The 27052-nt window shown below is 36.1% G+C and overlaps 1 protein-coding gene across 3 annotated transcripts in view; it reads left to right on the forward strand.

Moving 5' to 3' along the window:
* Positions 1-27052, forward strand: part of LOC148950636 (xanthine dehydrogenase/oxidase-like) — a 354380-nt gene that overhangs the window by 51106 nt on the left and 276222 nt on the right. For all 3 annotated transcript variants that reach the window (XM_089092523.1, XM_089092525.1, XM_089092524.1), the window contains exon 5: positions 3325-3560. In XM_089092523.1, the coding sequence (XP_088948649.1) occupies positions 3325-3560 (236 nt within the window). The remainder of the gene's footprint in view (positions 1-3324; positions 3561-27052) is intronic.

Here is a 27052-nt window from a genome sequence, read left to right on the forward strand (position 1 = left end):
CTGTGAATATTCAGTGCCTATACATCAACTATAATGGAATTTATCAAACGAATTAGCTTTCTCCATCTGCCTTCTTTGCATACTTTCGGGTTGTGACACCGTTGGTTTTATAATATCTAAAGGAAAAAGAGTGGTGGCTAAGGCTGTTCACGAATGAGGATTACAGGAACGGACAAAACTAGTCTGCTTGTGAAAGAGACAGAGAGGTCAAAACTAGATCATTCTGCACAAGAAAGCTTGCTTTCTATTTTCAAAAAAAGTGATTGCTGCTACATACGGTAAATATCACACCCCTTTACCTTTCTTGACGACTTGTGACCAAATTTTTACCCTCGAAAGCAGAAACGCAAATCTTTACCTCCAATGAGTTCTCATGCTAAGCCCGTTTACCTTCAGTTGGAAATTTCTTATAAACAAAACCGACCAAAGCCGCACTTTGTAGATCTCCTACAGTTTGACTTGAGTTTCCAGGGTGATGAAGTTAGGCCAGTTGTGTTCCCCCTTAAGACATTACCAGACGGTGTGGCCCGTGAGTACTGCTCCTGCAAAGGTTATACAAAAGATCGTTCATGTGCAGAAACAAGACCGTGTGATTTAGTTTGTAGTTGTTGTGAGAGATGTTTGAATGCTTCTTCGTTGCTCTATAATTAAATTGTCTAGTTCTATAATTCTTTTAAGTTTCTTCTATCTATAATTCAGACTCAGAAGGAAAGACTTGACATTCTGAGATAGTATCTTTTAAAGTTTGTTTGCTAATAAGTACATTACAAGACATAACTAGCAGTTGCTATGAGAAGTAGTCAGAGAACATCTTTAAATTTAATTTAAAAGGTAATCAGCATTGCGGGGCCCTTGTAATCAGTGGTATCAATTACCACAAGCTAAGTGATCACTGTTGAAAGTTTTTGCGGACCGTATTTTTCAAGAGTGAAAGAACGTTTTTATTCAAATTTTGAAGACTAGTATCCTTCCACCGGCTGAGAATATAACGCTCATATTCTTAATCAGAGCTTTCGATTACCACATTTTCCATTGTCATACCTTATGCTGCTCTCTGACCACCTACCAGTCACATTTTTGGCGAGGGGACCTCATAAAATGACTAATAAGTTAACATGGTATTCACGTGATGGTAAGACATCAAACCTTTTTAATTATGTTATAATAAACCTAAGACTGTTAGGATCAATACAATATACTAGGGTATATAGGATTGCTGTTATGGATGTTAAAAGTAAGCATCACCATTTAGTAGTGTCTGGGGTTAACCTAAAGCTGAAATTTCGGGTTACTACCTCCCGGAAAGATATGATGTTGGTAGACTTCAGGATGAGAATTTCCGGGAAAGCCTCCAGGAACAGTTGGATACTATACTTGAGAGTTTAAAATTTGACAATGTAGATAATGCTTGGAATAATTTTAGAAAAACAATTAGTGAAGTTGCTGATGGTGTCTTAAGGAAGAAATTTTGGACTGAAGCTTTGAATATTAGTGAAAAAGCTTTACGTTTGATTGAGAAGAGAAGTGTCTTGTGCAAGAATTATGTGAGTGATAGATCATATAAAAGCAAAAAGAATGTGAAAAAACTGGAGAAAGCATTAAAATGTGAACTAAGGAGATGTGAAGTGGAGGCCATGGATAAAATTACCGAGGATTTGGGAGATGCAGCTAGAGGGCATAATAGTAAAATATTACACTGGCAATAAATTGAGAGGGAGTAGTCAGTCCGGACTTTCCCAGTTAAAGATAGGAACGGGCCCACAATTAGTGATGAGGAAAGAATTAAATAGAGATGGGTAGAACACTCTGAGAATGTGCTAAACCGAGATAGAGTTGCAGGAAAAGACATAGAGGAAAATCAAAAGTTTGTGATACCTTGGATGTGAAGGAAGATTTGTTTTGTGAGGAACAATTAGCGACATTACTAAAAGAATTAAAAAATAATAAGGCTCCGGGTGCTGATAGTGTGGTAAATGAGTTTCATAAAAATGGTGGCTCTGAGTTTAGAAATAAGTTACTGATGATTATGATTATGATTTTTGAAAGAAGAGAAGTACCTAACGATTTTAGGAAAACCTTTATTAAACCACTGTATAAGGAAGGTTATAAGAGTGAGTGTGGTAATTATCAAGGCAATAGTCTGGCCTCTATAGGTAGCAAATTACTTAGTAATATGATACTTTTTAGACTGAGAGATTCTGTAGACAAAGTTTTAAGAGAAGCACTGTGCGGTTTTAGAAAAGGTTGAGTGTGTGTCGATCAAACTTTCACTCTTAGGTTAATAATTGAGAAGTGTTTGAGTAGTCAAGCACCTTTGGTCTTCAGTTTTATAGATTATCAGCAAGCGTTCGATTCTGTAGATAAAAGAGCTTTAGCAAAGGTTTTATCTTTGTATGATATACCAGACAAATATAGGAAATGGGGTTAGCAACTGGTTTTGCATTAAATCAGGAGTTAAGCAGGTTTGTGTTCTACCCCCCTTAATATGGATCATTTTGATGGACTTTGTCCTAAGGAGCACAGGAAAGGCAATGGGGGAACACGGAATCAAATGGGGAAGAAAAACGTTCTTGGACTTAGATTACGCTGATGATTTAAGTATCCTAGATGAAAATATGAGCAAAATGAACGAACTTTTAGGGGTTTTGCAAGTTCAGGGTGCTAGAATAGGTTTGAAAATTAATCTTAACAAGACTAAGTCGCTAAGGCTAGGAATAAGTGAAGATGAAAAGGTGACGTTGAGTAACGAGAAGATTAATCAGGTGGGCAGCTTCACTTACCTTCGTAGTATTATTAATAAAGACGGTGGGAGTAATGAAGATGTAAGAAATAGAATAGCCAAGGCTCAGGGAGTTTTTTCACAGTTAAAAAAAAGTTTGGAGGAATAGGAAGGTAAGTCTGAAAACCGAGATTAGAATATTGGTAGCTACAGTGATGACAGGCGTCAAATATGGCCCTGAAGCATGGACGCTCCGAAAAGCGGATGAAGATTTGTTATATGTTTTCCAGAGAAATTGACTACAAATAGTTCTGGGTACCCGGCTGACTGACCGTATTTCAAACAGTAGGCTGTACGAAAAAGTGTGGTTCAATCCCGTTTTCTAGGACTCCTTTATTACTCCTATACTCCTATACTTAAGAATGTAAAATGTTCTAGGATCGGTCGGCCAGAAATACCACTTTTCAGAAACAAATTAATGTTGGTAAACATAAAACTAGATATGTCGGCTGGAAAGGTCTACTGAACCAACAGTAAACCAGTTTAATTTTCCAATCTCAATCACTTATTCTTTCAAATTAAATAGATTCTTTTGTCTATTTTAGACATTTGGCAGTGAATGCTTGTCTCACTCCTTTGTGCTCGCTACATGGAACCGCAGTTACTACTGTTGAGGGCCTTGGATCAGTAAAAACAAAGCTTCATGCTGTACAAGAGCGGTTAGCTTCTGCACATGGGTCACAATGTGGATTTTGTACACCTGGCTTTATAATGTCTGTTTATGCCCTCCTTCGGATGAAGCCATTGCCTTCTATGGAAGAAATTGAAACCTGCCTTCAAGGTATTTGTTTTTCTTTCTGTATAGCAACCAGCAGTCTTTATTTGTAATTAACAATTCTGGAGAACTGTGAAAGGTAGACATCTAAGTGCTGATAAGAATAGAAGCTCATAATAGTGTTTAAACACAAACCAAAATCTGAAGTTACCAAACCATTTCCTCTTTAATACACAGAGTGGAAATTGTGGCTGGTGGTAGCCCCCTTTATTTAGGGAAACGTCGCTGTAATAAATAGAACAGAAAATATATTAATATAACTTTACTGAAAACCAATTTTTTTACAAAAAATTTTCTATTGTACTTAATATTGAAAATAAACATTAAAATTATAGTAAAATTTTGAACTGATGAGCTTTCAGCAATTAAAATACATCAAATATTCAATTTAATTTATTATCTCTTTCTAAAGTTGTTCAAGACAAATATAGTTTCATTACAAACAAGAGTTTTGATACTGCCCCCTTCCTTAACTGTAAATAAAAACCAAAAACCAATTGCGTCATTGGTGCTTAACTGAAAACGAATTATATTACAAGCATTTTCTTTTCCAGTTCTACAGCATTCAAAATAAAAATAAAATTACAGTGAAATAAATTCTTAAACGGATGGATCTTTTAACAATTAATATCATTATACATCAAATATTCAATTTGATGTTGTTTATACTTTACAAGACTGTTCAAGACGCTTACAGTTTTCAGTAAAGTGCCAATGACGCAGTAGGTTTTATACTTTTATAGTGAGAGAAGGAGGCGATACCCAAACTCTTGTTAGTAGTGATTTTTGTTCGTTTCAAGCTTGATTTGCATATTCAATTTAAGTTTCACTCTTTTTCAGATTTATTTATTTATTTACATTAATATCTATTGTATGTTTGTTTGCATTGATTGTTTGTTTATTTTCTGTTCGTTTGAGGCTTCATTTACACTTCAATAGCAAAATTACAGTGAAACATATTCTTGAACTGATGGATCTTTCAACAATTAATATCATTATACATCATTTTTCATTTATTCTTTAATAGTAATTTCTGGTCGTTTTGAGTTTGAATTTTAACATGTTTTTGTATCTGCTGAGCTTAAGTTTAAAATGGCCATAATTTTTATTTTAAAAACCTATTTTTATTTTTTTTTTTAAATTAATTTTTGTTTGTTTTCGATTGCAAAAAGTTTCAAGTTTTTAAAAATTCCTTATTTCAAAATCAAACTTTTCAAATAAAAAATCAAATGTTCATCAAAGTATCAAAACTGGTATCAAAGTAACAATATCAAAGTTAAAAAATTTGTTTGAGTCAGAACTAGAACTTTCAATTTCCAATCAAATGAGCCCTCTATGAAGTTTATACCAGCATCCCTTTCATAAGAACCACACGTTTCTATAGGGCATAACTTAGAACACCTTCTCCCAGGCCCTGGGGGGCTGTATTGACACTGGAGTTTTTCTTATCCGACCTTTGAACTATTTTTTTTAAACAAAATGTTCACTTTTGTTACATTAAATGTTCACTTCCAATCCAATGAGCCCTCCCTGAAGTTTATAAGAGTATCCCTTTCCTAAGAACCATATATGCCTCAGGGCATAGCTTACAACGTCTACCACCGGATCTTGGGGTTTTTGTCGACACCTGAATTTTGTTATCTGACTTTTTAACAACTTTAAACTTAATGGCTATCTCAAAATTTTTATCGAATGCCCTTAGGAAAAGTGAGCGTGGGGGGGGGGGAGGCTAATTGCCCTCCAATCTCTTTTGACTCTCAAACACTGAACTAGAAATTTCAATGTCGAATCAAATGAGGCCTCTCTGAAGTTTTTACGAGCATCCCTTCGATAAGAGTTATATATTCCCCCAGGGCATTACTTAAAACGCCTGCCCTCGGGCACAAGGGGACTATGTCGACCATGGAGTTTTCGTTATACAGTCTTTGAACTATTCTTTGAAAAATGGCTATCTTAATTTCTTATCAGATGAGTTTGAGAAAAAAGGTGAGGAGGAGGAGGGCTAGGTACCCTCCAATATCTTTTAACTCTTAAAAAGTGAACTTGAACTTTCAATTTCCAATCAAATGAGCCCTCTGTGAAGTTTATACGAGCATCCCTTCCATAAGAACCATTTATGCCCCCAGAGCATAACTTACAACGCCTGCCCCTGGACCCTTGGAGGTTTTGATGACACCGGTGACTTTGTTACATGATCTTTGAACTATTTTTAATCACTTTCTTCCAATCACTTTCGACTATTACAAAGGACACTAGCCATTTAAATTTCCAATCAAATGAGCTCTTTTTGAAGTTTCTACGACAATGCTTTCTATAAATACCTTATAACTTGTGCCTTATAAGTTATCCCCTAGGGTATAAATACCCCAGGGCATAACCTACAACCCTTGCCTTGAGCGCGGGGGGGGGGGGGTTGCCATCATCAAAGACCTAATTTCAAGAATTTTTAACTACGACGAATAAAATGGTTATCTAAAAATTTCATTGGATGTGTTTGGTGAAAAAGTGGTTATGAGAGGGGGGTTAGTTGCCCCTAATCACTTTCGACTATTAAAAAGGGCACTAGCCCTTTGAATTTCCAATCGAATGAGCCCTTTTTGAATTTCCTACAATAAAGCCTGCTATAAAAAGCCCTGAGGGCTGTGGGGGATCTGTCCTTCTAAAAAATATAATTTCTAAATGGAAATCAACAACGTAGAACAAAATGGTTCTCTCAAAATTTTGATTGGATGTGTTTGGGGAAATGGTGGGCCTGGAAGGGGTGTTAGTTGCCTTCTAATCACTTTTGACTCTTAAAAACGGTACTAGAACTCTCGATTTCTAATCGAATGAGCCCCTTTTGAAGTTTATACGACGATCCCTTCCATATGAAGTGCCTCTTGGAAAAAATATGTAATAAATAAATAATAAAACATTGGAGCCGTATGGCCTTTACTATAGGCAATGCTACAGCGTTGCCTCTGAAGCGAGCATCCCTTCCATAAGAACCGTATATGCTGCCAGGGCAAAACTTAAAACACATGTTTCTGGGCCCTGGGGGGTTTTGTCGACACCAGAGTTTTTTATCTAACCTTTTAACTATTTTTAATAAAATGGCAATCAAAAAATTTTTATTTGATGTATTTAGGGAAAAAAGGGCGTGGAGCGGGAGAACTAGCTAACCCTCTGATCTCTTTTGACTCTTAAAAAGTGAACTAGAACTTTCAGTTTCCAAACAAATGAGCCCTCTCTGAGGTTTATACGAGCAACCATTTCATAAGAACCATATATACCCCCGGGTTATAACTTACAGCGCTGTCCCTGGACCCTGGAGGGTTCTTTCGACACAGGAATTTTTTTTTCTAACCCTTAAACCATTATTAACAAAATGGCTATCTCAAAATTTTTATCTGATACATTTGGGAGGAAAAGCACGGAGAGGACTAGCTGCCCTCTGATCAGTTTTGACTCTTGAAAAGTGAACGACAACTTTCAATTTCCAATCAAACGAGCCTTTTATGAATTTTATACAAGCGTTCCTTCCATAAGAACCATATATGCCTTAGGACACAACTTACAACGCCTGCCCCCGGGCCCTGGGGGGTTGTGTCGACACCTGAGTTTTGTTATCTGACTTTGAAACAATTTTTAATTTAATGGCTATCTCAAAATTTTTATCGGATGCTGTCGGGAAAAATGGGAATCTCTTTTGACTCTCAAAAACTGAACTAGAACTTTCAATTTCTAATCAAATAAGCCCTCTCTGAACTTTTTACGAGGATCTCTTCCATAAGAACTATATATTTCCCCAGGAAACAACTTACAACGCCTGCCCTCGGGTCCTTGGAGGCTGTGTCGACCCAGGAGTTTTCGTTACATGGTCTTTGAACTGTTTTTAAAAAAAAACGGCTATGTCAAATTTATTATCAGTTGATTTTGAGAAAAAAATGGTGAGGAGGGGGTGGAGGGGCTAGCTGCCATCCTATCTTTTTTTACTCTTAAAAAGTGAACTTGAACTTTCAATTTCCAATCAAATCTTTGAAGTTTTATATGGGCATCCCTTCCATAAGAACCATATATGAGCCCAGGGCATAACCTACAATGCCTGCTACTGGGCCCTGGGGGTTGTTTCGACACCGGAGTTTTTGTTAAATGATCTTTGAACTATTTTTAACAAAATAGTTATCTCAAATTTTTTATCGCATGCATTAGGGAAAAAAGGGCGTGGGGAAGCTGGTTACCCTCCAATATCTTTTGACACTTAAAAAGTGAACTAGAGCTTTTACAGAGAATTTACATTCAAATGAGCCTTCTCTGAAGTTCATACGAGCATTCCTTCCATAATAACTATATATGCCCCCAGGGCATAATTTATAACCCTTGCCCTGAAGACTGAAGGGTGATTGTCCATCTCAAAGATATAATTTCCAGAACCTACAACTACGTTGAACAAAATGGCTATTTCAAAATTTTGATTGGATGTGTTTGGGGAATGGTGGGCGCGGAAGGGGTGTTAGTTGCCTTCCAGTCACTTTCGACTATTAAATTGTACACTAGCCATTAAAATTTCCAATCGAACAATCCACTTTTGAAGTTTCTACGACAATGCTTTCTATAAGAACCTTATATGCCCCCAGAGTATAACTTACAACCCTTGACCTCAGGGCTGTGCGGGGGTTGTCATCCTTAAAGACCAAATTTCCAGAATTTTAAACTACGTTGAACAAAATGGATGTCTCAAAACTTTGATTGGACATGTTTGGAGAAAAGGTGGGCGTGAGAGGGGTGGGTTAGTTGCCCTCCAATCACTTTTGACTATTAAAAAGACACTAACCCTTTAATTTCCAAGCAAATGAGCTCTTTTTTGAAGTTTCTATGAAAAAGTTTCTATAAAAAGCTTACATGCACCCAGGGCATAACTTACAACCCTTGCCCTGAGGGCTGTGGGGGGAGTGTCCTCCTCAAAACATAATTTCTATGTGGAAATCAACTACGTAAAACATAATGGCTATCTCAAAATTTTGATTGGATGTGTTCGGGGAAATGGTGGGTGTGGAAGGGGTGTTAGTTGCTATTTTTGTTCATTTTTGGTTTTTATAGAGTTCTTTACTTTAAAAAAAAATTATTTGTGCGAAAATTTTGTTTATTAATTGCGGAAAAAAGACCGTTTTCACCTAAGGAGAAACTATTTTAAATATTGTAAATTCCTGCTATATTTACCAAGATGGTACAGAAATCACAAGATCATTTCTCATTTTGGACTTATCGACCCTCTAGTGCTGCTTGACAACATCACTAAGGATCTGAGGACCAATTATCTAAAGAAGTTATGTGCCAGAGATCCTCTCACTTATTTTGTCAGATCAGTGATTCAGTGGATATTCTTACGTTATTTATGTTGTGTTTTCCCTTCTTATTTCCTTGTGAACTATATCATTTTGTTTTTTGTTTCGTGGTTTTACTCCGCATTTATTTTATATTGCGGGTTACAAATAAACTTACCTATAGATTCGTTTATTGTTTTCAGCTTACATACTCACTTTTGATTCCCAAATCAATATTCCTGTTTTTCATACTTGACTTCTGTGTTTTCAGCAAAGCGCTAGTTTTCTTATAATCCTAAAAGCATAGAGGAACATAATTAGTTGGTTTATTTGTACTAGTTTTATTGATATAAATTAGATAGGTTGTGAAGTAATAATTTTTGTCCGTTTTAAGCTTCATCTTCGCTCTTTACTTCCATCGTAAAAACTTTGTTTTTTATTAAATTAAGCTTAATAATGACCAAGTTTGTGCATTCTCAGTTGTCACACTTCAAACTAGATTTTCCTCGTTTCATTTTATTTGGAGTCAATATATGCGGGTATTGTCATGCGATAGTAATATTTGGGATCGACTCAGCTATGGTTCCGTAGAGGGGAGAAGGCATGCTGAAGTCCTCTTCTGCAATTAAAAATATTAACATAATAGACACTGTCTTGAATTCAGTTTTTAAGAATAATGGACAAATTACATAATTATGGGGGATTGACCAGCCCAGCAACCCTAGAAACATAGGTAATAGACCATTCAACTATTCCAAACAAAATAGATGTCTTAAAATTTCGACTGTAAGTGTTTGGAAAACTATGAGCTAAAAAGGGGATCTGATTGCCCTCCAATCATTTTTCACTCTTGAGAGGGTACTAAACTTTTAATTCTTAATCAAGTTAGCTCCTTTAAAATATCAATGATATTACCATCTATGATAGAGCATCGCTGCCTATGTCCTTATATGCCCTATATTGCTTCTATGCCCTTTTAATACCTGCATGCATATAGTTTCTTTGCTTGATTGAAACTCCACCTAAACGTTCTCTAAAAGTTTCAATTTAATACCATTAGTGTCGTTACTTACAGTATTAAATAAAAAAAAACAAGTTTTTTTTAACTGAAAGTAAGGAACGACGTTAAAACTTAAAACGAACAGAAATTATTCCGTATATGAAAGGGGCTGTCCTCTCCTCAACGCCTCGCTCTTTACGCTAAAAGTATATACCAAGGTACCATTTTGCCAACGCCCCCGTACCAAACAGGTTTTTCTGGTAGGTAAACAGGTCATTACACTCGGTCATTACACTCTTTGTCAAGAGGATTTACGCAATTTCAAAGTATAACTTGATTGGTGATTAGGATTTGAATAAAAGGAATAGTTTTCTTTACAATTCATATTAGTAAGAGAATTTAATTAAAAGAGAATATTTTTTATTTGCGAGTATATTAGTGTAGAAAAAAAAAAATGAGTGGTGCATTTACACTATTGGAGATTAATGATGGAACCGACAGCAGCAGCAGCAGCAACGGCCGTGAACTGATAATTTCACCGTGCGCCAAATCATCAATTAGATTTGGTGTTTTTACTTTGAGCAGTAGAGAATCCGTATCACCGTAGCAGACCTCTACTTGCCCCTTTTCCGGCCACTGTACCCTAGCCACATTGTAGTAGAATTCCAACATGAGCTTTTTTGAGATCTCCAAGAGAGCACTGCCTGCAGCAATATTTTTATTTAGGACAATGTGTCTTTTTTTCCTATTCAAAAGTACCATGTCTGGGCCAATGATTGTAAAGGAAATGTAATTGGGGTCAGCAATAATTCGAGCACATTGTTCTGGATCGGTCAAAACGTCGCAACGATTCCTATTGCAAACACTCTCACACATTTTGCCAAAAGCCGAATTTAAAGTGAGTTTATAAATTTCCTTTTCAGCTTTCGTCTGTGCTGCAGAACGTTTGCTGACAAAAATGTCAAAAATCTTTTTCAGATAATGTTTTTAACTAAACTCTAGTGCTCTGTGAACATGTATGACGTTGAAAAAATTGTTGAAAATAAATTTTAACTATACTTGGTTTTCAACTATGTATTTTTTTGTCAGATGGTCAGCAATAAGTTTTGTTTTGAAGGTGACCAATGCAATCCTTCCACCTTGACTAAACGCCTATTGCGAGGACTCAAAGAGTCCTTAGTCACAGGTATATTGATACATGGGAAAACAAAATCCTTTACTGAATCGTGAAGCTCGACTGGTATCTCTCCATCAATTTCAAAAAACCATCCAACCGGTCCATTCTCCTCAACCCTGTCGTCGTCAATGTTAGGGAAATGGGGAGCTTGAGGGTCATTGAGACATTTAGAGTCGCTGCAAGGTAGTGAATCATGGGACATGGCCGTGGGGTAGAGATAATTCATATCGAGTACAACTGACTTTGATTTTGTCCCCGTCTTATCCCCCGGGGTCGTGGGGTCCCCGGTCGGGGCGCCGTGCCAAACAAACCCCCCCTTCATTTACCTCTCGATGAACAGATGCTGATCAATGTCAGTGATTAGCCCAATTTTTTCCCCACTAATTTTCAGGATGAGGTCCATCACTAGATGAGGCGAAGAAAAATAATAACCCAAATCAAGATTAAACTCCTCATAGATTTTATCCGTATTTTTACACATAATGTCTAACAAAGTTAACACGTCACTCGACAAATACAGCTTGCAGTAGTCAAATCCATATTTACACCCCCCCTCTGCCCAAACTTTGGCGCACGGTGAAATTATCAGTTCACGGATGGACTACACCAATTGGAGTGGTGATCTTTACCCTGAGCTAGTAAAACGTCGGGCGCCCAATCAGCTTTTATTTTTTAAATCTGAAACGGGTAGCGACTTGATTTCCCGTGGTATGTTGGTCAGTCCGAAGGTGTACTTTATACAGACATACGATGAGGAAATCAAGAAACGTTGCAAAGAAGTACCCACGAGCTATGTGGACAAGAATTTCGACATGGACATTTATAGGAATTGTAGTGTTCAAAATACAATTCCACGAGCTAAATTGTTGGCAATTCGTTCATTGAACTACAGGAACTATACTGTAAATGTAGAGAAAATAACCATGAGTACCATTTCCGACAAGGTCTATGTTTGTCAAGATGGTGTGACCACCCTCCCCCTTGGACACTATTTAACTTCAGACCGGACCGAATGTATTGCCCACAGGGAAAGTCTCGGTTTAAATAAAGTCCTGTAACTAATTTCCTAAAAACCTTTGGGGGGGGCCTCGCGGCCTTTGGGGGGGGGGCCTCGCGGCCCGGGGGGGGGGGGGGCGGCCGCCGCCAGCGCGGGGGGCGCACCGTCACCAAAGTTATCTTCTTTTTTTTTTTTTTTGGACTTAGAGCAGATTTTTTTTTTTTTCAAGTGCACTCTCTAATTTAATTTTTTTTTTTTCTCTATAAACAAAAAAAAAATGTGTTTTTTCTCTCTCTCTGTAAAAATTTTAATTTTGGTGTTTTATTTTTTTATTATAAATAAATTTAAAAAAAAAGTGTATTTTTTCAAGTGCTCTCTCTCTAATTTAATGTTTTTTTTTCTCTCTATAAATAAACAAAAAAAGTGTTTTTTTTTCTGTATATAACTATGTAAATTTTGTTTTATTTTTTATTATGAATAAATTTAAAAAAGTGTTTTTTTTTTTCAATGTATTGTTACTTTTGTTTATGTGCATATAATAAAAGAAAAAAAATATGATTCTTTATTTGTCTTCGTCTTTTTCTTCTTGAAGAGCAGAGTAGTAGTAGTAGTAGTAGTAGTAGTAGGGAAAAATTATTTAGTTATTAGACAATTAGAGTCTACAGTTAGTTGTCCAGCTGAACTGTTGAAAGGAACATATATCAATTTAAAACACCGTTCAGATCGTTTCTGTGTGGGCCCTCAATGTCGGGCAAAACAACACTCTTAACTAAAATAATTAAAAATTGCGATAAAGTGCTTGCGGAAAAGCTGAAAAAAATCTACTATTGCTATAGTATTTGGCAGGAGTCATACAATAAAATAAAATCAAATGCTACCACCACCATGGGATCGATGCAGATACAGTTCATACAGGGACTTGATGTTTTCAACATTCTCAAACCAGACTCTTGGCTGATCATTGACGATCTGGCTGAATCTATTGAACAATGGTCCCAGCAAATGCTACAATTGTTCACTGTTCGCTCTCATCATGAACAGATTTCCGTTACTCTGGTTCTACACAATCTTTTTCATCAGAGCAGATGTATGCAAACACTTGCTTTGAACTGTACCTACTATATCATCTACAGAGTTGTTCGTGATTCTAGCTCGCTAATAACCCTCAATAAACAAATCTATCCAAGTGCTCCTAAATTTCTGCTCTCGGCATGCAATCAGTCACCTAATACAACCCATGGCTATATCCTGGTTTATCTAAATGAAACGACCACCGAGGATCTAAGTGTAGTCACAGATATTTTCGACTAAGACATTACAGTATATCTCCCGGTGAACACTAAAAAAAGCTATTACTCACTATCATGACACTGAAGAAACTACATGAAAATAGACATTTGTTTTCAGTTCTAAGCACTTCAAAACCTCCGCTTAGAAAAGCAATACTCAAACACGGTATTGACAATGATTTCATTAATCTAATATCTGAACTTTGTTTAAATTTGACGAGGTACCAGAAGTAGTTAAGCAACAGGCAAAGCAACATCGTTCCATTGTACGTACATTGGCCTCTAAAAAGAAAGGAAAGAATTTTAAAAGGAAACGACTTCTTCAGGCGGGCGGTAGCTTTTTCACACTTTTACTGCCAATAATTGCAGGACTTGTAAACAGTTTTCTCTAGTGAGAAGGGCAAAACCCTATAAATTGACTCCAATAGAACTCGCTCTCTCACCCGTCAAGCACTGTGAGGACAATCTGAGTAAATTCCACGACAATGAAACTATTGAGGATGATAAAAACTGATTTTAATTCAAGATGCACTTCGTCGAGTGGACAAACATTATCGATCAAAGGCCACTGCTTCTGCTGATGATCCCAAAAAATAATAATCTTATAAATAGTCTGCGGTTGTAAAAAATTTAAATATGTAGTATTTGAATTCTTTTTTATTTAATTTTTTAAATCTAATGCCCCACTATTATGGTTAACAATTTAAACGACTCCTAACCTATCTCTTGGAAAGTGATCAAATTCAAGTTGAGAGCAATGGGGAAAGGATTATAATTCAGGGCAAGAGCTATAATCTACTTGATTTAATATATGACATGGTTACAAATCGTAAAGGACTATTATTATTTGACACTCATCTATACAACTTTCTAAATACATTAAACTTCCCCAAAAGTCTTATTGGCAATAGACCAATTCTAAAAAATCTAAATGAGCGTGCATCATCATTATCATCAATATTAAAAGATGAACTTGAAGAAGAAGATTTTAAATCTATTTTGGAAAATACTAGCACACCGCTGATAGCTAGACAAAAGCGAAGACGTATCACTTCAACGTCCCCACCACCAGCAGCAGCCCGTATACAAAAGGGTAGCGGACGTTACACAACGTGTTTACGTTCAAAATGGCTGAAGTTCTGAAAGATGTTTATGAAAATATTGTAGAGGTGGGGAGTTTAAGTTCCCACATAACTCTTTCCAAAGTCAAGGGTGTTCGCACTAAAATTTTACAAGACTATCTACAAAATGAACCAAGTTACACTCTGAATAGAAATCATAGACTTCTTGCCACTCAATATCAAAAAACTAAAGCCTTTTACCCAGTGGATATAATGCAAGCAGATCTCCTGACTCTAGATGAGCTTCAAAGACGTCACAATACACCATACAAGTACATTCTACTTGCAATCAGTGTTTTTAGTCGCTATGCATATGCAAATCTATTGGGATCAAAGAGAGGTGTTGAAGTTGCTCAAGTTATTGAAAGTATTTTCCAACAGGATTCCTATAAAGAAATTCAAACGGATCGCGGTAGTGAATTTGTTAATCCTCATGTCGCAAAAGTACTAATGAAATATTTTACACTGATCTATCATACGAACAGTCATATAAAGGCTTCATAGGCCGAACGATTGATAAGAACTATTCGACTTTTAATTTCAAGATATTGTACATTGAAAAATACGCCGGCTTTTATTCATGATCTAGATAAAATCATGTTGATTTATAATCAACGACCTCATCAATCATTGTCCAAATATACACCAACGGACGTTCATCATTCGGATCATAATAAAACTGACATATTTCTTAAACAATATTCCAATGAATCAAAAGCCAAGAAGAAGAAGAAAAATGAAGTCAATGTTTGTGATACGGTTCGAATTAATAGAACAACTAATGTTTTTGAAAAGGGGAATTACTTGTGGGCCACTGAACTTTTTAAAGTGGCAAAAATCCTTGGCACTAAACCCATAACTTATCGCCGGCGTGATACCAAAGATGAAGAGATTCTCGGTGGCTTTTATGACTATGAATTGCAAAAAGTTAAAAATGCTAGTGAAATCTATCAAATTAAAAAGATATTAAAAACACGTACTCGCGGGGGTAAGAAACAGTTACTTGTTCGCTGGCTAGGATACAACTCTGATTTTGATTCTTGGAGTGGTATTGAAGATATTGACTAGGCCCCATAATTTTTATGCGACATTCATGTCCAACGTTTTCGTTCCTCTCTAAAATAAATTGAATACTACAAGGGATATTTTGAAAAAACTCTCTCCTACCGTCAAATTTGAAGGTGCGTATGAAGGGGCTCTTGTCAATTGCATTCTCACAAATACCTATTACATCCTGAGAAAGGGTCGTAAATATGAAATAAAAATACGACCGTTTGAATTCGGTGATGAAGGTGCAATGGCAACTTTTGACTCTACTCAGTACCCTATTGCTAACATCCCCTACAGGGAAAACAATAACATGCATGACCTGTGTCGAGTTATCAACAAAAAATTGCAAGTCGAAAAAAAGACAGTTTCACTTTCAATTACTCAACGGAGCAAAGGAGAATTTATGTTACAAATCCAATTGAGAATGAAAGAATTTTCCTCAATGAGAATTTACGTGAGGTTCTTGGTTTTAAAAACCGTTTTATTTATATTGAAAATTTAATTGGTCGTTACAATGCTATCTATGCAGACTATGCACCAAGCTTCTCCACGGACACTTGTATATTTCTCTACGCTTCATTTGTGGAAACATCTCGGGTTGGTAATTCAAATGTTCCCCTCCTACGAGTTCTTGAACAAAAAACCAATCAAGAACATGTTCACCACTACAATATAAAGCATCTTCAGTATATTCCCGTAAACACTTCCTATTTGGAACTCTTTCAGTTAACACTAAAAACTTAATTAGGTGATCAAATAGCAATTACAAAAGGCTTAGCAGTTATTACATGTCATTTTCGACCTATTGTCAACGACAAAGACGGTACAATAACCTAAGCAATGAACTATAGAAGAACTCCATTTGTCTGTCCCGATATTGACTGTTATGTTGGTGCTTTGAGTCCACGTCAAATAGGCAATGGATTGGACTACTACAAGGGGCGTACTACAATGTCTGGCTATGGTCTTGGTAGCTGGTTCGCTAGGCTATTTCGTTCTGCACTACCCCTTGCCAGAAAATATCTTATGCCTGCTGCGTCAAATTTTGCTGCGTATACACTACAGGACTGGGGGTCAGGCAAATATTTTAAGGAGAGTGTTAAGAAAAATGTTAGATCTTCAGCAAAAGCCGTTGGTGAACACTTAAAATCTCGACACAATGGGGAGGGGGTGACAAGGATGCGTTCGTGTCATTCACTCATCACTCTCTTTCCAGGCAGGAAGCAAAGGAGTTCAACAAGGCCTTTGAGAAATAAAACACCGAAGGCCAATAAGCAGCAGCCGCAGCAGAAGAAGAAAAAGAAAAAGATTGTTAGATCAAAGAAGGATTCCTTCTCTTAAGATGACTTATCTCCCCCACAAGGAATAATATCCATCAATCAGTTCCTCATTGAATCTATTCAATGCTGAAAATGTTGATGTCAGTGTCAGGTACGGCTACTATTAACAATTTCATCCCCAACAACCCCTCTCGGAAAATATACACTTTCAAGTATTTTACAATGAAGACTATGTCCTTCAATCGTCATCAAAATTTATTCATTTAACTGTTGGAGTCAAAAAAAAGAAGGATTCTACCACTCCAACTGCCAGCGATGGTCTCTCCCAAGAAACTGCTTTCTACACAAACTATGCCAGCCTATTAAATTTTTTATTAATGTCACATTGGGGAGCACTAGCAATAATTTATCCAACTATGCAAGCTACATACAATTTATGATGATGACGCCAAAGGCGTACAAGGAGATGAGAGGACAATCATTGGGCTATGAATATTGAACAGGTGTTGATACTGACGGTGAGTTGACTACAGCAGTCACCCAGGAGTAACATTTAGTTGGAAAATTAAATCATGAGATATTCAACCTATCACAATATTTTCCCTCCACTGTTAATATTGACATAGAACTACAGATTGTCCCATCTAATATCATTTTGGGAAAAACACTTCCTGCAGCACCCGATGCAAATGTTATTATCACAGCGGCAATTCTCCACGTCCAAAAACAACAGGTTATAAGATCTGTTGCATTGGCAGTGGAAAAGCTAATAGCCAATGGTAGCAAAATTAAACTTCTTGTCCCCCATACAATCACCAATCAACGTCACAGTGCCACCGGTTCTCGTAGCTATAGCTATTCATCATTTATCAATGTAGAAATCCCATCAAAATTGGCTTTGGCCTTTGTGAAGAGTGGCAGTGCCGTTGGATCCTGGACTGAATATCCCCATGATTTTAATTTTTTCGGTCTATCTAGCCTCGTGTGCAAAGTAAATGGTATTCCACTATACACTCTATCGTTCGACAGAAAATCCTATAGAACTCTGTACGAGTTGACAATGCAATCCCTAGATCATGACTCTCAACTATTTGAAAATGGAATAACCGATTCAATGTTTTCAAAAAATCATGGGGTTCTTGTTTTGGATTTGTCAGGCATGCAAGATATAACCATAGTACGAACAGGGAATGTACGTTTAGAGTGTACATTTGCCAATGCTCTGACTGAGAGTATCACGCTAATATCACTGAGTCAATTTGAAACCTATTGGGAAATCACACCCGACGGCAGTGTTCTACTAGACCTATCACCATGAACACAAATCAAATAACCAAGGTATTTAGTATGGATCCAGACATGTCCCAGTACAAGTCCTATTGCGTACCTTCGGACTTCATTGAAAAAATTCCAAGTGTTAACAATACCCTAATCATTGTTAATAGCAGTCCATCGACTTTGAAGACTGGCCATTGGCTATGCATCTATCAAATAGCAAAGAATATTGACTTTTTTGATCCTCTTGGTCTATCGTATAAATTCTACACACCATACATCAGTAAATTTATTGAAAGCAGTGGGAAAACCATTATTCAAAATCAACGAAGAGTACAGGATTCAACGACTAAGACATGTGGCTTTCATGCACTACTCTTTTTCATGTTCAGATGTCGTGGCTACACCTACAAGCAGTTTCTCAACATCTACGTTGACTTACCTCAATTGAACGACTTTCTAGTGGAGAATATACTTACAACTGTATTTAATATTGATTTTAGAACCCTAAGAATAAAATGTTCCAAAGATGTATGTGAAATTGTTTATTAATAAAAAAAAATTATATTCATAATAAAACGACTTTTCTACTCTTTAGATTTCATCCACTACTAGTTCTTTGTCGACAACAACTAGTGCAGGTAGATTATCTGAATTCACAGTGTACTGATCCTGATGTAGTGCAATGTAAGGGTCACATTTTCTACAGTAGAGTGTGACTTCACTCTTGTCATATCTCTTTGTATAGTCAATGATACTATTCGCATTCATTCTATAGAATTCACATGTTTCAATTTGCCTATTTGAAGCAATTTCACAAACATTGTCCTCAAGTGTCGAATCACAGTCCGTCACAGCAAAATAAAAATCAGTGGGATTATAATAATAACACCCAGTGTCTTCACAACAATGACGTATAAACCATATTCTTTTGTTGTTCCAAAAGTTAAATCGTTGACCTGGTACCTCCTCCCCGAACAATCTAAAACCACGATAATACCAATCTCGTAGCAATAAACTAAAATCATGGTTAGGCTTCTTTCCAATCATACCGGGATATGTATTCTCCCACTGATTACATTTATCATAATGACAATTGGAGCATAGGTGGCCTCTAGGATGAGAGTCACACACCTCTTCAAGACAGGAATTACAACCTTTAATTTGTACAGCATATCCTCTATGCAATTTACACGGGTTGCAGAATCTACACTTTTCATCATACTCCTCAATCATTGTGCAATTCTCACATGATGACCAGCTGCCCTGTGTGTACATACATAACGGACATGTATGGAACATTTTGTCATGCGTTGTCGCTCTCACCATCACAATGAAACTGAGCTAGAAACAAAAAAAAAATTGTCTGAGAGAGAGAGAGAGAGAGAGGAGTAAATCATCCTTGTGCATCATCTTTCTTATGAAAAAAAAGTCCTAAATTTCTAAAAAATCATTTTTAAAATCATATCCAAAGTATAATTTTTATGATTCGTGATCAATATATCAATAAATTGTGTAAATGCATTTGGACCACGATGTAGAAGCTTCATACAATAGTCTAATGATAGAGAATAAGTTTTCATTATATCGACAAGCATTCCCCGAGACAATATTTTCCTTTGAATAGACAACTCTAGAAAATCATCGTCTAGAATTAAACGTTTTTCCATAAGAACTAGATTCCTCATGATCAAATCTTACTCGAATCTATCCATATTTTAAAGTAATAACTCTCTCACAACCAAAAACATATTGAAAAGAATTTCTTTTTGTACTCTAGAAAATATACGCTAGTCTACTATAGAAAAAGAAAAAAAAAACCATTGATTTAGAAACAGTTTTATTGAACATAGTTACAATAATAATAATAATATTCACTGATGCATTTTGTTCTCATCAACATATTTCGATAGGACATCTAATGCTGACCGAAGTTTATTTATATGGAGAATATTTACTTTTCCAGCAAAACACAGCTGCTCCTCCTGCTTAAATTTGCTTAATGATATCACATATCTCGCATACATAGTGTCCCATTCAAGACATAGTCTACAACCAGCAGTTATTTCCACAGCCACATTAGGTACTCGTATATCATTGCTGCTGTCAGTTCCATCATTAATCTCCAAGAGTGTAAATGCACCACTCATTTTTTTTCTCCACTAATATCCTAGCAAATAAACTATTCTCTTTGAATTAAATTATCTTACTAATATGAATTTTAAAGAAAACTATTCCTTTTATTCAAATCCTAATCACCAATCAAGTTGTACTTTGAAATTGCGTAAATCCTCTTCACAAAGAGTGTAATGACCGAGTGTAATGACCTGTTTACCTACCAGAAAAACCTGTTTGGTACGGGGGCGTTGGCAAAATGGTACCTTGGTATATACTGCTAAAGTTTTTCATTGTTTAAAAAAAGAGAGTTGTGAGAAAGTCAAACTTTAGCGTAAAGAGCGTGGCGTTGAGGAGGGGACAGCCCCTTTCATATACGGAATAATTTCTGTTCGTTTTAAGTTTTAACGTCGTTCCTTACTTTCAGTTAAAACACTTTTTTTTTTCTATTTAATTTTTTAATATTTTTGACTTAATACAGATTTTAGTTTTAGTTTTTCGAGAATGAATAATTAAAAAAAAATTGCATACTAATCTTAATTTTATTATGCCGAATTGCTTTCTTAGACCTTGTTTAATTTTATTTAGGAACTCTTTTATTAGTAATAAATATACGTAACTTACGAATTAACTTACGTAACGAACCTCTATATTCTTATATTTTTAATACGTATATTAGAGGGTTTGCCTCCTAGTCAATACCTTGCTCTTTAAGCTAAAGTTCGAATTTTGTTCCAATTCTTTAAAAATGACTCCTTAATCACAAATGCCGTTAATTAGAATAAATAGTTATTATGAAAGTACTAAATAATCTTTGGCTTAAAGAGCGAGGTATTGACTTAGCGAGATATTCTAGGACCACTGGGTCGATACGATCACCCCTGGGGAAAAAAAACAAACAAACAAACAAACAAACAAACAAATAAACACGCATCCGTGATCTTTCTTCTGGCAAAAAATGCAAAATTCCACATTTTTGTAGATAGGAGCTTGAAGCAGTAGAGTTCTCTGATACGCTGAATATGATGGTGTGATTTTAATTAGGGTTCTATAACTTTTAGGGGGTCTTTTCCCCTTTTTTTGAAAATCAGCCAAATTTTTTCAGGTGCGTAACTTTTGATAGGTACAATTAAACTTGATGAAACTTACATAGTTGAAATCAGAATTAATATCTGAATCTTTTGATGTATCTATTGGTATCCAAATTCCGTTTTTTAGAGTTTCGGTTACCATTGAGCCGGGTCGCTCCTTACTTACAGTTACCACGAACTGTTTGATGACGGTGACATTGTATTTCAGTTATCATAAGTCATATCTTTTGAAAACACGTTGTAAATCTGACGATTCTTACACTCGAAACATTAGTCTTAATTTAAATAATTGAAGATATTTGCCAGACTTAAAAAAATTTCCGTGAAGAGTGGGTATTGGTCCTCATGCAATTACCTGAATATGGGGCTCATATAGATGCTCCCACTGGAACTAATTTCCAGAACTTACAACTACGTTGAACAAAATGGCTATTTCAAAATTTTGATTGGATGTGTTTGGGGAATGGTGGGCGTGGAAGGGGTGTTAGTTGCCTTCCAGTCACTTTCGACTATTAAATTGTACACTAGCCATTTAAATTTCCAATCGAACAATCCGCTTTTGAAGTTTCTACGACAATGCTTTCTATAAGAACCTTATATGCCCCCAGAGTATAACTTACAACCCTTGACCTCAGGGCTGTGCGGGGGTTGTCATCCTAAAAGACCTAATTTCAAGAATTTTAAACTACGTTGAACAAAACGGATGTCTCAAAACTTTGATTGGACTTGTTTGGAGAAAAGGTGGGCGTGAGAGGGGTGGGTTAGTTGCCCTCCAATCACTTTTGACTATTAAAAAGACACTAACCCTTTAATTTCCAAGCAAATGAGCTCTTTTTTGAAGTTTCTATGACAAAGTTTCTATAAAAAGCTTACATACACCCAGGGCATAACTTACAACCCTTGCCCTGAGGGCTGTGGGGGGAGTGTCCTCCTCAAAACATAATTTCTATGTGGAAATCAACTACGTAAAACATAATGGCTATCTCAAAATTTTGATTGGATGTGTTCGGGGAAATTGTGGGTGTGGAAGGGGTGTTAGTTGCTATTTTTGTTCATTTTTGGTTTTTATAGAGTTCTTTATTTTAAAAAGAAATTATTTGTTCAAAAAATTTTTTTGATTTATTGCGGAAAAAAGACCGTTTTCAGCTAAGGAGAAACTATTTTAAATATTGTAAATTCCTGCTATATTTACCAAGATGGTACAGAAATCACAAGATCATTTCTCATTTTGGACTTATCGACCCTCTAGTGCTGCTTGACAACATCGCTAAGGATCTGAGGACTAATTATCTAAAGAAGTTATGTGCCAGAGATCCTCTCACTTATTTTTTCAGATCAGTGATTCAGTGGATATTCTTACGTTATTTATGTTGTGTTTTCCCTTCTTATTTCCTTGTGAACTATATCATTTTGTTTTTTGTTTCGTGGTTTTACTCCGCATTTATTTTAGATTGCGGGTTACAAATAAACTTACCTATAGATCCGTTTATTGTTGTCAGCTTACATACTCACTTTTGATTCCCAAATCAATATTCCTGTTTTTCATACTTGACTTCTGTGTTTTCAGCAAAGCGCTAGTTTTTTTATAATCCTAAAAGCATAGAGGAACATAATTAGTTGGTTTATTTGTACTAATTTTATTGATATAAATTAGATAGGTTGTGAAGTAATAATTTTTGTCCGTTTTAAGTTTCATCTTCGCTCTTTACTTCCATCGTAAAAACTTTGTTTTTTATTAAATTAAGCTTAATAATGACCAAGTTTGTGCATTTTCAGTTGTCACACTTCAAACTAGATTTTCCTCGTTTCATTTTATTTGGAGTCAATATATGCGGGTATTGTCATGCGATAGTAATATTTGGGATCGACTCAGCTATGGTTACGAGGAGGGGAGAAGGCATGCTGAAGTCCTCTTCTGCAATTAAAAATATTAACATAATAGACACTGTCTTGAATTCAGTTTTTAAGAATAATGGACAAATTAAATAACTGTGGCGGGTTGACCTGCCCAGCAGCCCTAGAGATATAGTTACTAGACCATTCAACTATGCTGAACAAAAAAGCTGTCTTAAAATTTTGATTATAAGTGTTTGGAAAATTATGAGCTAAAAAGGAGGGCTGATTGCCCTCCAACCATTTTTGACTCTTAAGAGGGCACTAGAACTTTTAATTTTCAATCAAATTAGCTCCTTTAAAATATCAATGATATTACTAGCTATGATAGAGCATTGCTGCCTATGTCCTTATATGCCCAATAATTCTTATATGCCCTTTTAATACCTGCATGCATATAGTTTCTTTGCTTGATTGAAACTCCACCTAAACGTTCTCTAAAAGTTTCAATTTAATACCATTAGTGTCGTTACTTACAGTATTAAATAAAAAAAAACAAGTTTTTAACTGAAAGCAAGGAACGACGTTGAAACTCAAAACGAACAGAAATTATTCCGTATATGAAAGGGGCTGTCCCCTCCTCAACGCTTCGCTCTTTAAGCTTACGTTTTTCATTGTTTAAAAAAAGAGAGTTGTGAGACAGTCAAACGTTAGCGTAAAGAGCGAGGTGTTGAGGAGGGGACAGCCCCTTTCAGATATGGAATAATTTCTGTTCGTTTTTAGTTTTAACGTCGTTCCTTACTTTCAATTAAAAAAAAACTTGTTTTTTCTTTATTTAATTTTTGAATTTTTTTGAATTAATGCAGTTTTTGATTTTTGCTCACCGTACATGAATAATTAAAAAAAATTTAATATTAATTTTACTTTTATTTGGTTAAATGGCTTTCTCGAAACCTGTTATTTTTATTTACGAACGTTTTTATTAGTAATAAATATACGTAACTTACGAATTAGGGTACGTAACGAAATTCTACATTCATATATTTTTAATATATTTACTAAAGGGTTCGCTCCCTAGTCAATACCTTGGTCTTTTTGTTAAAGCTCAAATTTTGTTTTAATGCATTAAAAATGATACCTTAGACACCGGGTCCGTGAATTAGAATAAATAGTTCTTATGAAAGTACTAAATAATCTTTGGCTTAAAGAGTGAGGTATTGACTAGGGGATGAACCCAATAATATACGTAATGTTTTCTGTCGTTTTCAGTTTTGATGTGGCTCCTTACTTTCAGTTAAAAAACTTGTTTTTTTTATATATAATTTCTGATCTTTTTTTAAATAATGCTGGGAAAGACAGCGCCCCCTTAATCGCAATGTCCCTTCTCCCATGAAATCATCCTTCGTGGAAAGACCCACCCACATAACCCCCGCCCCCCGTCCCCCCCCCCCCCTACCAGAAAAAATACCCTCTGAAAACGTCTGTATGCTTCCCAATAACCAATACTACATGTTAACATTTGGTAAAGTTCATAACTTTCAGCCCTCCCGCCGGGGACTTTGGGGGATTAAGTCGTCCTAAAAGACATAGTTATCATATTTTCGACCATGCTGAACAAAATGACTATCTCAAAATTTTGATCGGGGACTTTGGTAAAAAATGACCGTGGGAGGGGGCCTAGTTGCCCTCCATTATTTTTGGTCACTTAAAAAGGGCACTAGAACTTTTAATTTCCGTTCGAATGAGCCTTCTCACGATATTCTAGGACCACTGGGTCGATACGATCACCCCTGGGGAAAAGAAACAAACAAACAAACAAACAAACAAACAAACACGCATCCCTGATCTTTCTTCTGGCAAAAAATGCAAAATTCCATATTTTTGTAGATAGGAGCTTGAAACCTCCGCAGTAGGGTTCTCTGATACGCTGAATATGATGGTATGATTTGAATTAAGGTTCTATAACTTTTAGGGGGTCTTTTCCCCTTTTTTTGAAAATCAGCCAAATTTTCTCAGGCACGTAACTTTTGATAGGTAAAATTAAACTTGATGAAACTTATATATTTGAAATCAGCATTAAAATCTGAATCTTTTGATGTATCTATTGGTATCAAAATTCCGTTTTTTAGAGTTTCGGTTACCATTGAGCCGGGTCGCTCCTTACTTTCAGTTCGTTACCACGAACTGTTTGAAACGTAAAAGTAGCATTAAATGTATACACACAGTGTCTTCTGGCTAGTACAAAATCCACAACATATGAAGGTATGAAGGTGACATTTTCAAAGAATATCTATGTTGTACGGATGACAACATACCTTCCGTATGCAGGTTGTCAAAAGGGTATATCAGCAATATCTTAGGAATAGTTTTGCGTGTGAAATTAAAACTTACAAAGCTTATTTTGGGGGATGTTGAAATAACCAAAAGACAAAATTTGCATCATAATACTACTACTTCTACTCCTACAACTGCTACTGCTGTTACTATTATTATTACTGCTACTACTACTACTACTATTACGGCTAAGACTACAACTATTAACTGTACTCCTACTGCTACTTCTATAGCTACTGGTGCTGCTACTACTACTAATAAACCTAAGGAAGTAAGGCAACAATTTTGAATAATATTGTAGATGCATTGAAATAAATCGAAACAGACTATGCCCATACAGGTTGTCAAGAGGACTCAGGACCAATGTCTCAGGACCGGTTGATGGTATTAAGTTAAAAATTTCATCTTGTGTTGAAAAAAAGGTACTATTTGCACACTGCTAATAATGATATTAAATCTATTGCTACGCATAATTATTGAACCTTTCAACAATGCGGAAAAAAATTTATGCCTCAAAACTTTGTTTGGAGATCTGTCATGGGAAATAATTGGGCCTGGGGGAGGGGGGGGGGGTCTCTCAAATTACTTTGACTCTTAAAAAGGGCACTATAATTTCTAATTTAAAATATAACCCATCTGAACTTAATACGACCACCCATCCCATATAAACCTTATATGCCCCCAGGGCATAACTTAAGGTCCTTGCCCAAGGGCTCTGGAAGGTTGGTCCAAACCTGGAGGCATCTTCATATGTTCTTTTGACTATTTTAAACAAAATTGCCATCGCGTAATTTCAATCAGATACATTTGGTGAAAACAAGGGTAGTTGGGTGGGGGGGGGGCTACTTCACCTCCATCACTATTGACTCTTAAAAGTGTATTAGAACTTCCAATTTCAACCAAATGAGCCACCTCTAAAGTTTAAACAACTATCCCTCCCATAAGAACCTTAAATGTGGGGCAAAACTTACAACCCTCGCCCTTAGGTTCTGGTGGATTGTATTAACTTCAAAAACCTTGTTCTATGATATTTGGATTATTTTGAATAAAAGTACTGTCTCAACATATCTATTGAAAACATCTCGGGAAAATACGATGTGTTTGTATGTGTCTGGGGGGAGAGTAGCTGTTCTCTGACCAATTTGACTCTGAAAAAGTGCACTAGAACTTCTGATTATCAATTCAATGATTCCTTTCCAAAGCTTGTACGACCATCATTTCTCTAAGGATCTTATATGCCGAAGGGCATAATTTACAACCATTTCCCTGAAAGCTGTAGGCGGGGGTGGGAGGTGTCTTCCTCACAGACATAAGTTCTGAAGCCTTCAACTACAATGAATAAAATTATTATATTCAAATTTTAATTGGAGGTGTTAAGGTAAATGATCAGATTGGAGGGGGGCTGGCTACTCTCAAATCACTTTGACTCTGAAAAAGAGCATTATAACTTCAAATATCAAATCAAATAAGCCCCATCTCAAGTTTATACGACTGCCCATTCCATAAGAATCTTATATGCCCTCATGGCATAACTTACACCCCTATCCCCAGGGTGCTGGGAGTTTGTGTCACCCCTAAAGACATTATTATATGTTCTTTGGACTATTTTGAACAAAATCGCTATCTCACATTT

This window comes from Artemia sp. Qi Xiang Cuo, chromosome 7, assembly GCF_049724085.1.
Source record: "Artemia sp. Qi Xiang Cuo chromosome 7, ASM4972408v1, whole genome shotgun sequence".
Taxonomy (NCBI): Eukaryota; Metazoa; Arthropoda; class Branchiopoda; order Anostraca; family Artemiidae; genus Artemia; species Artemia sp. Qi Xiang Cuo.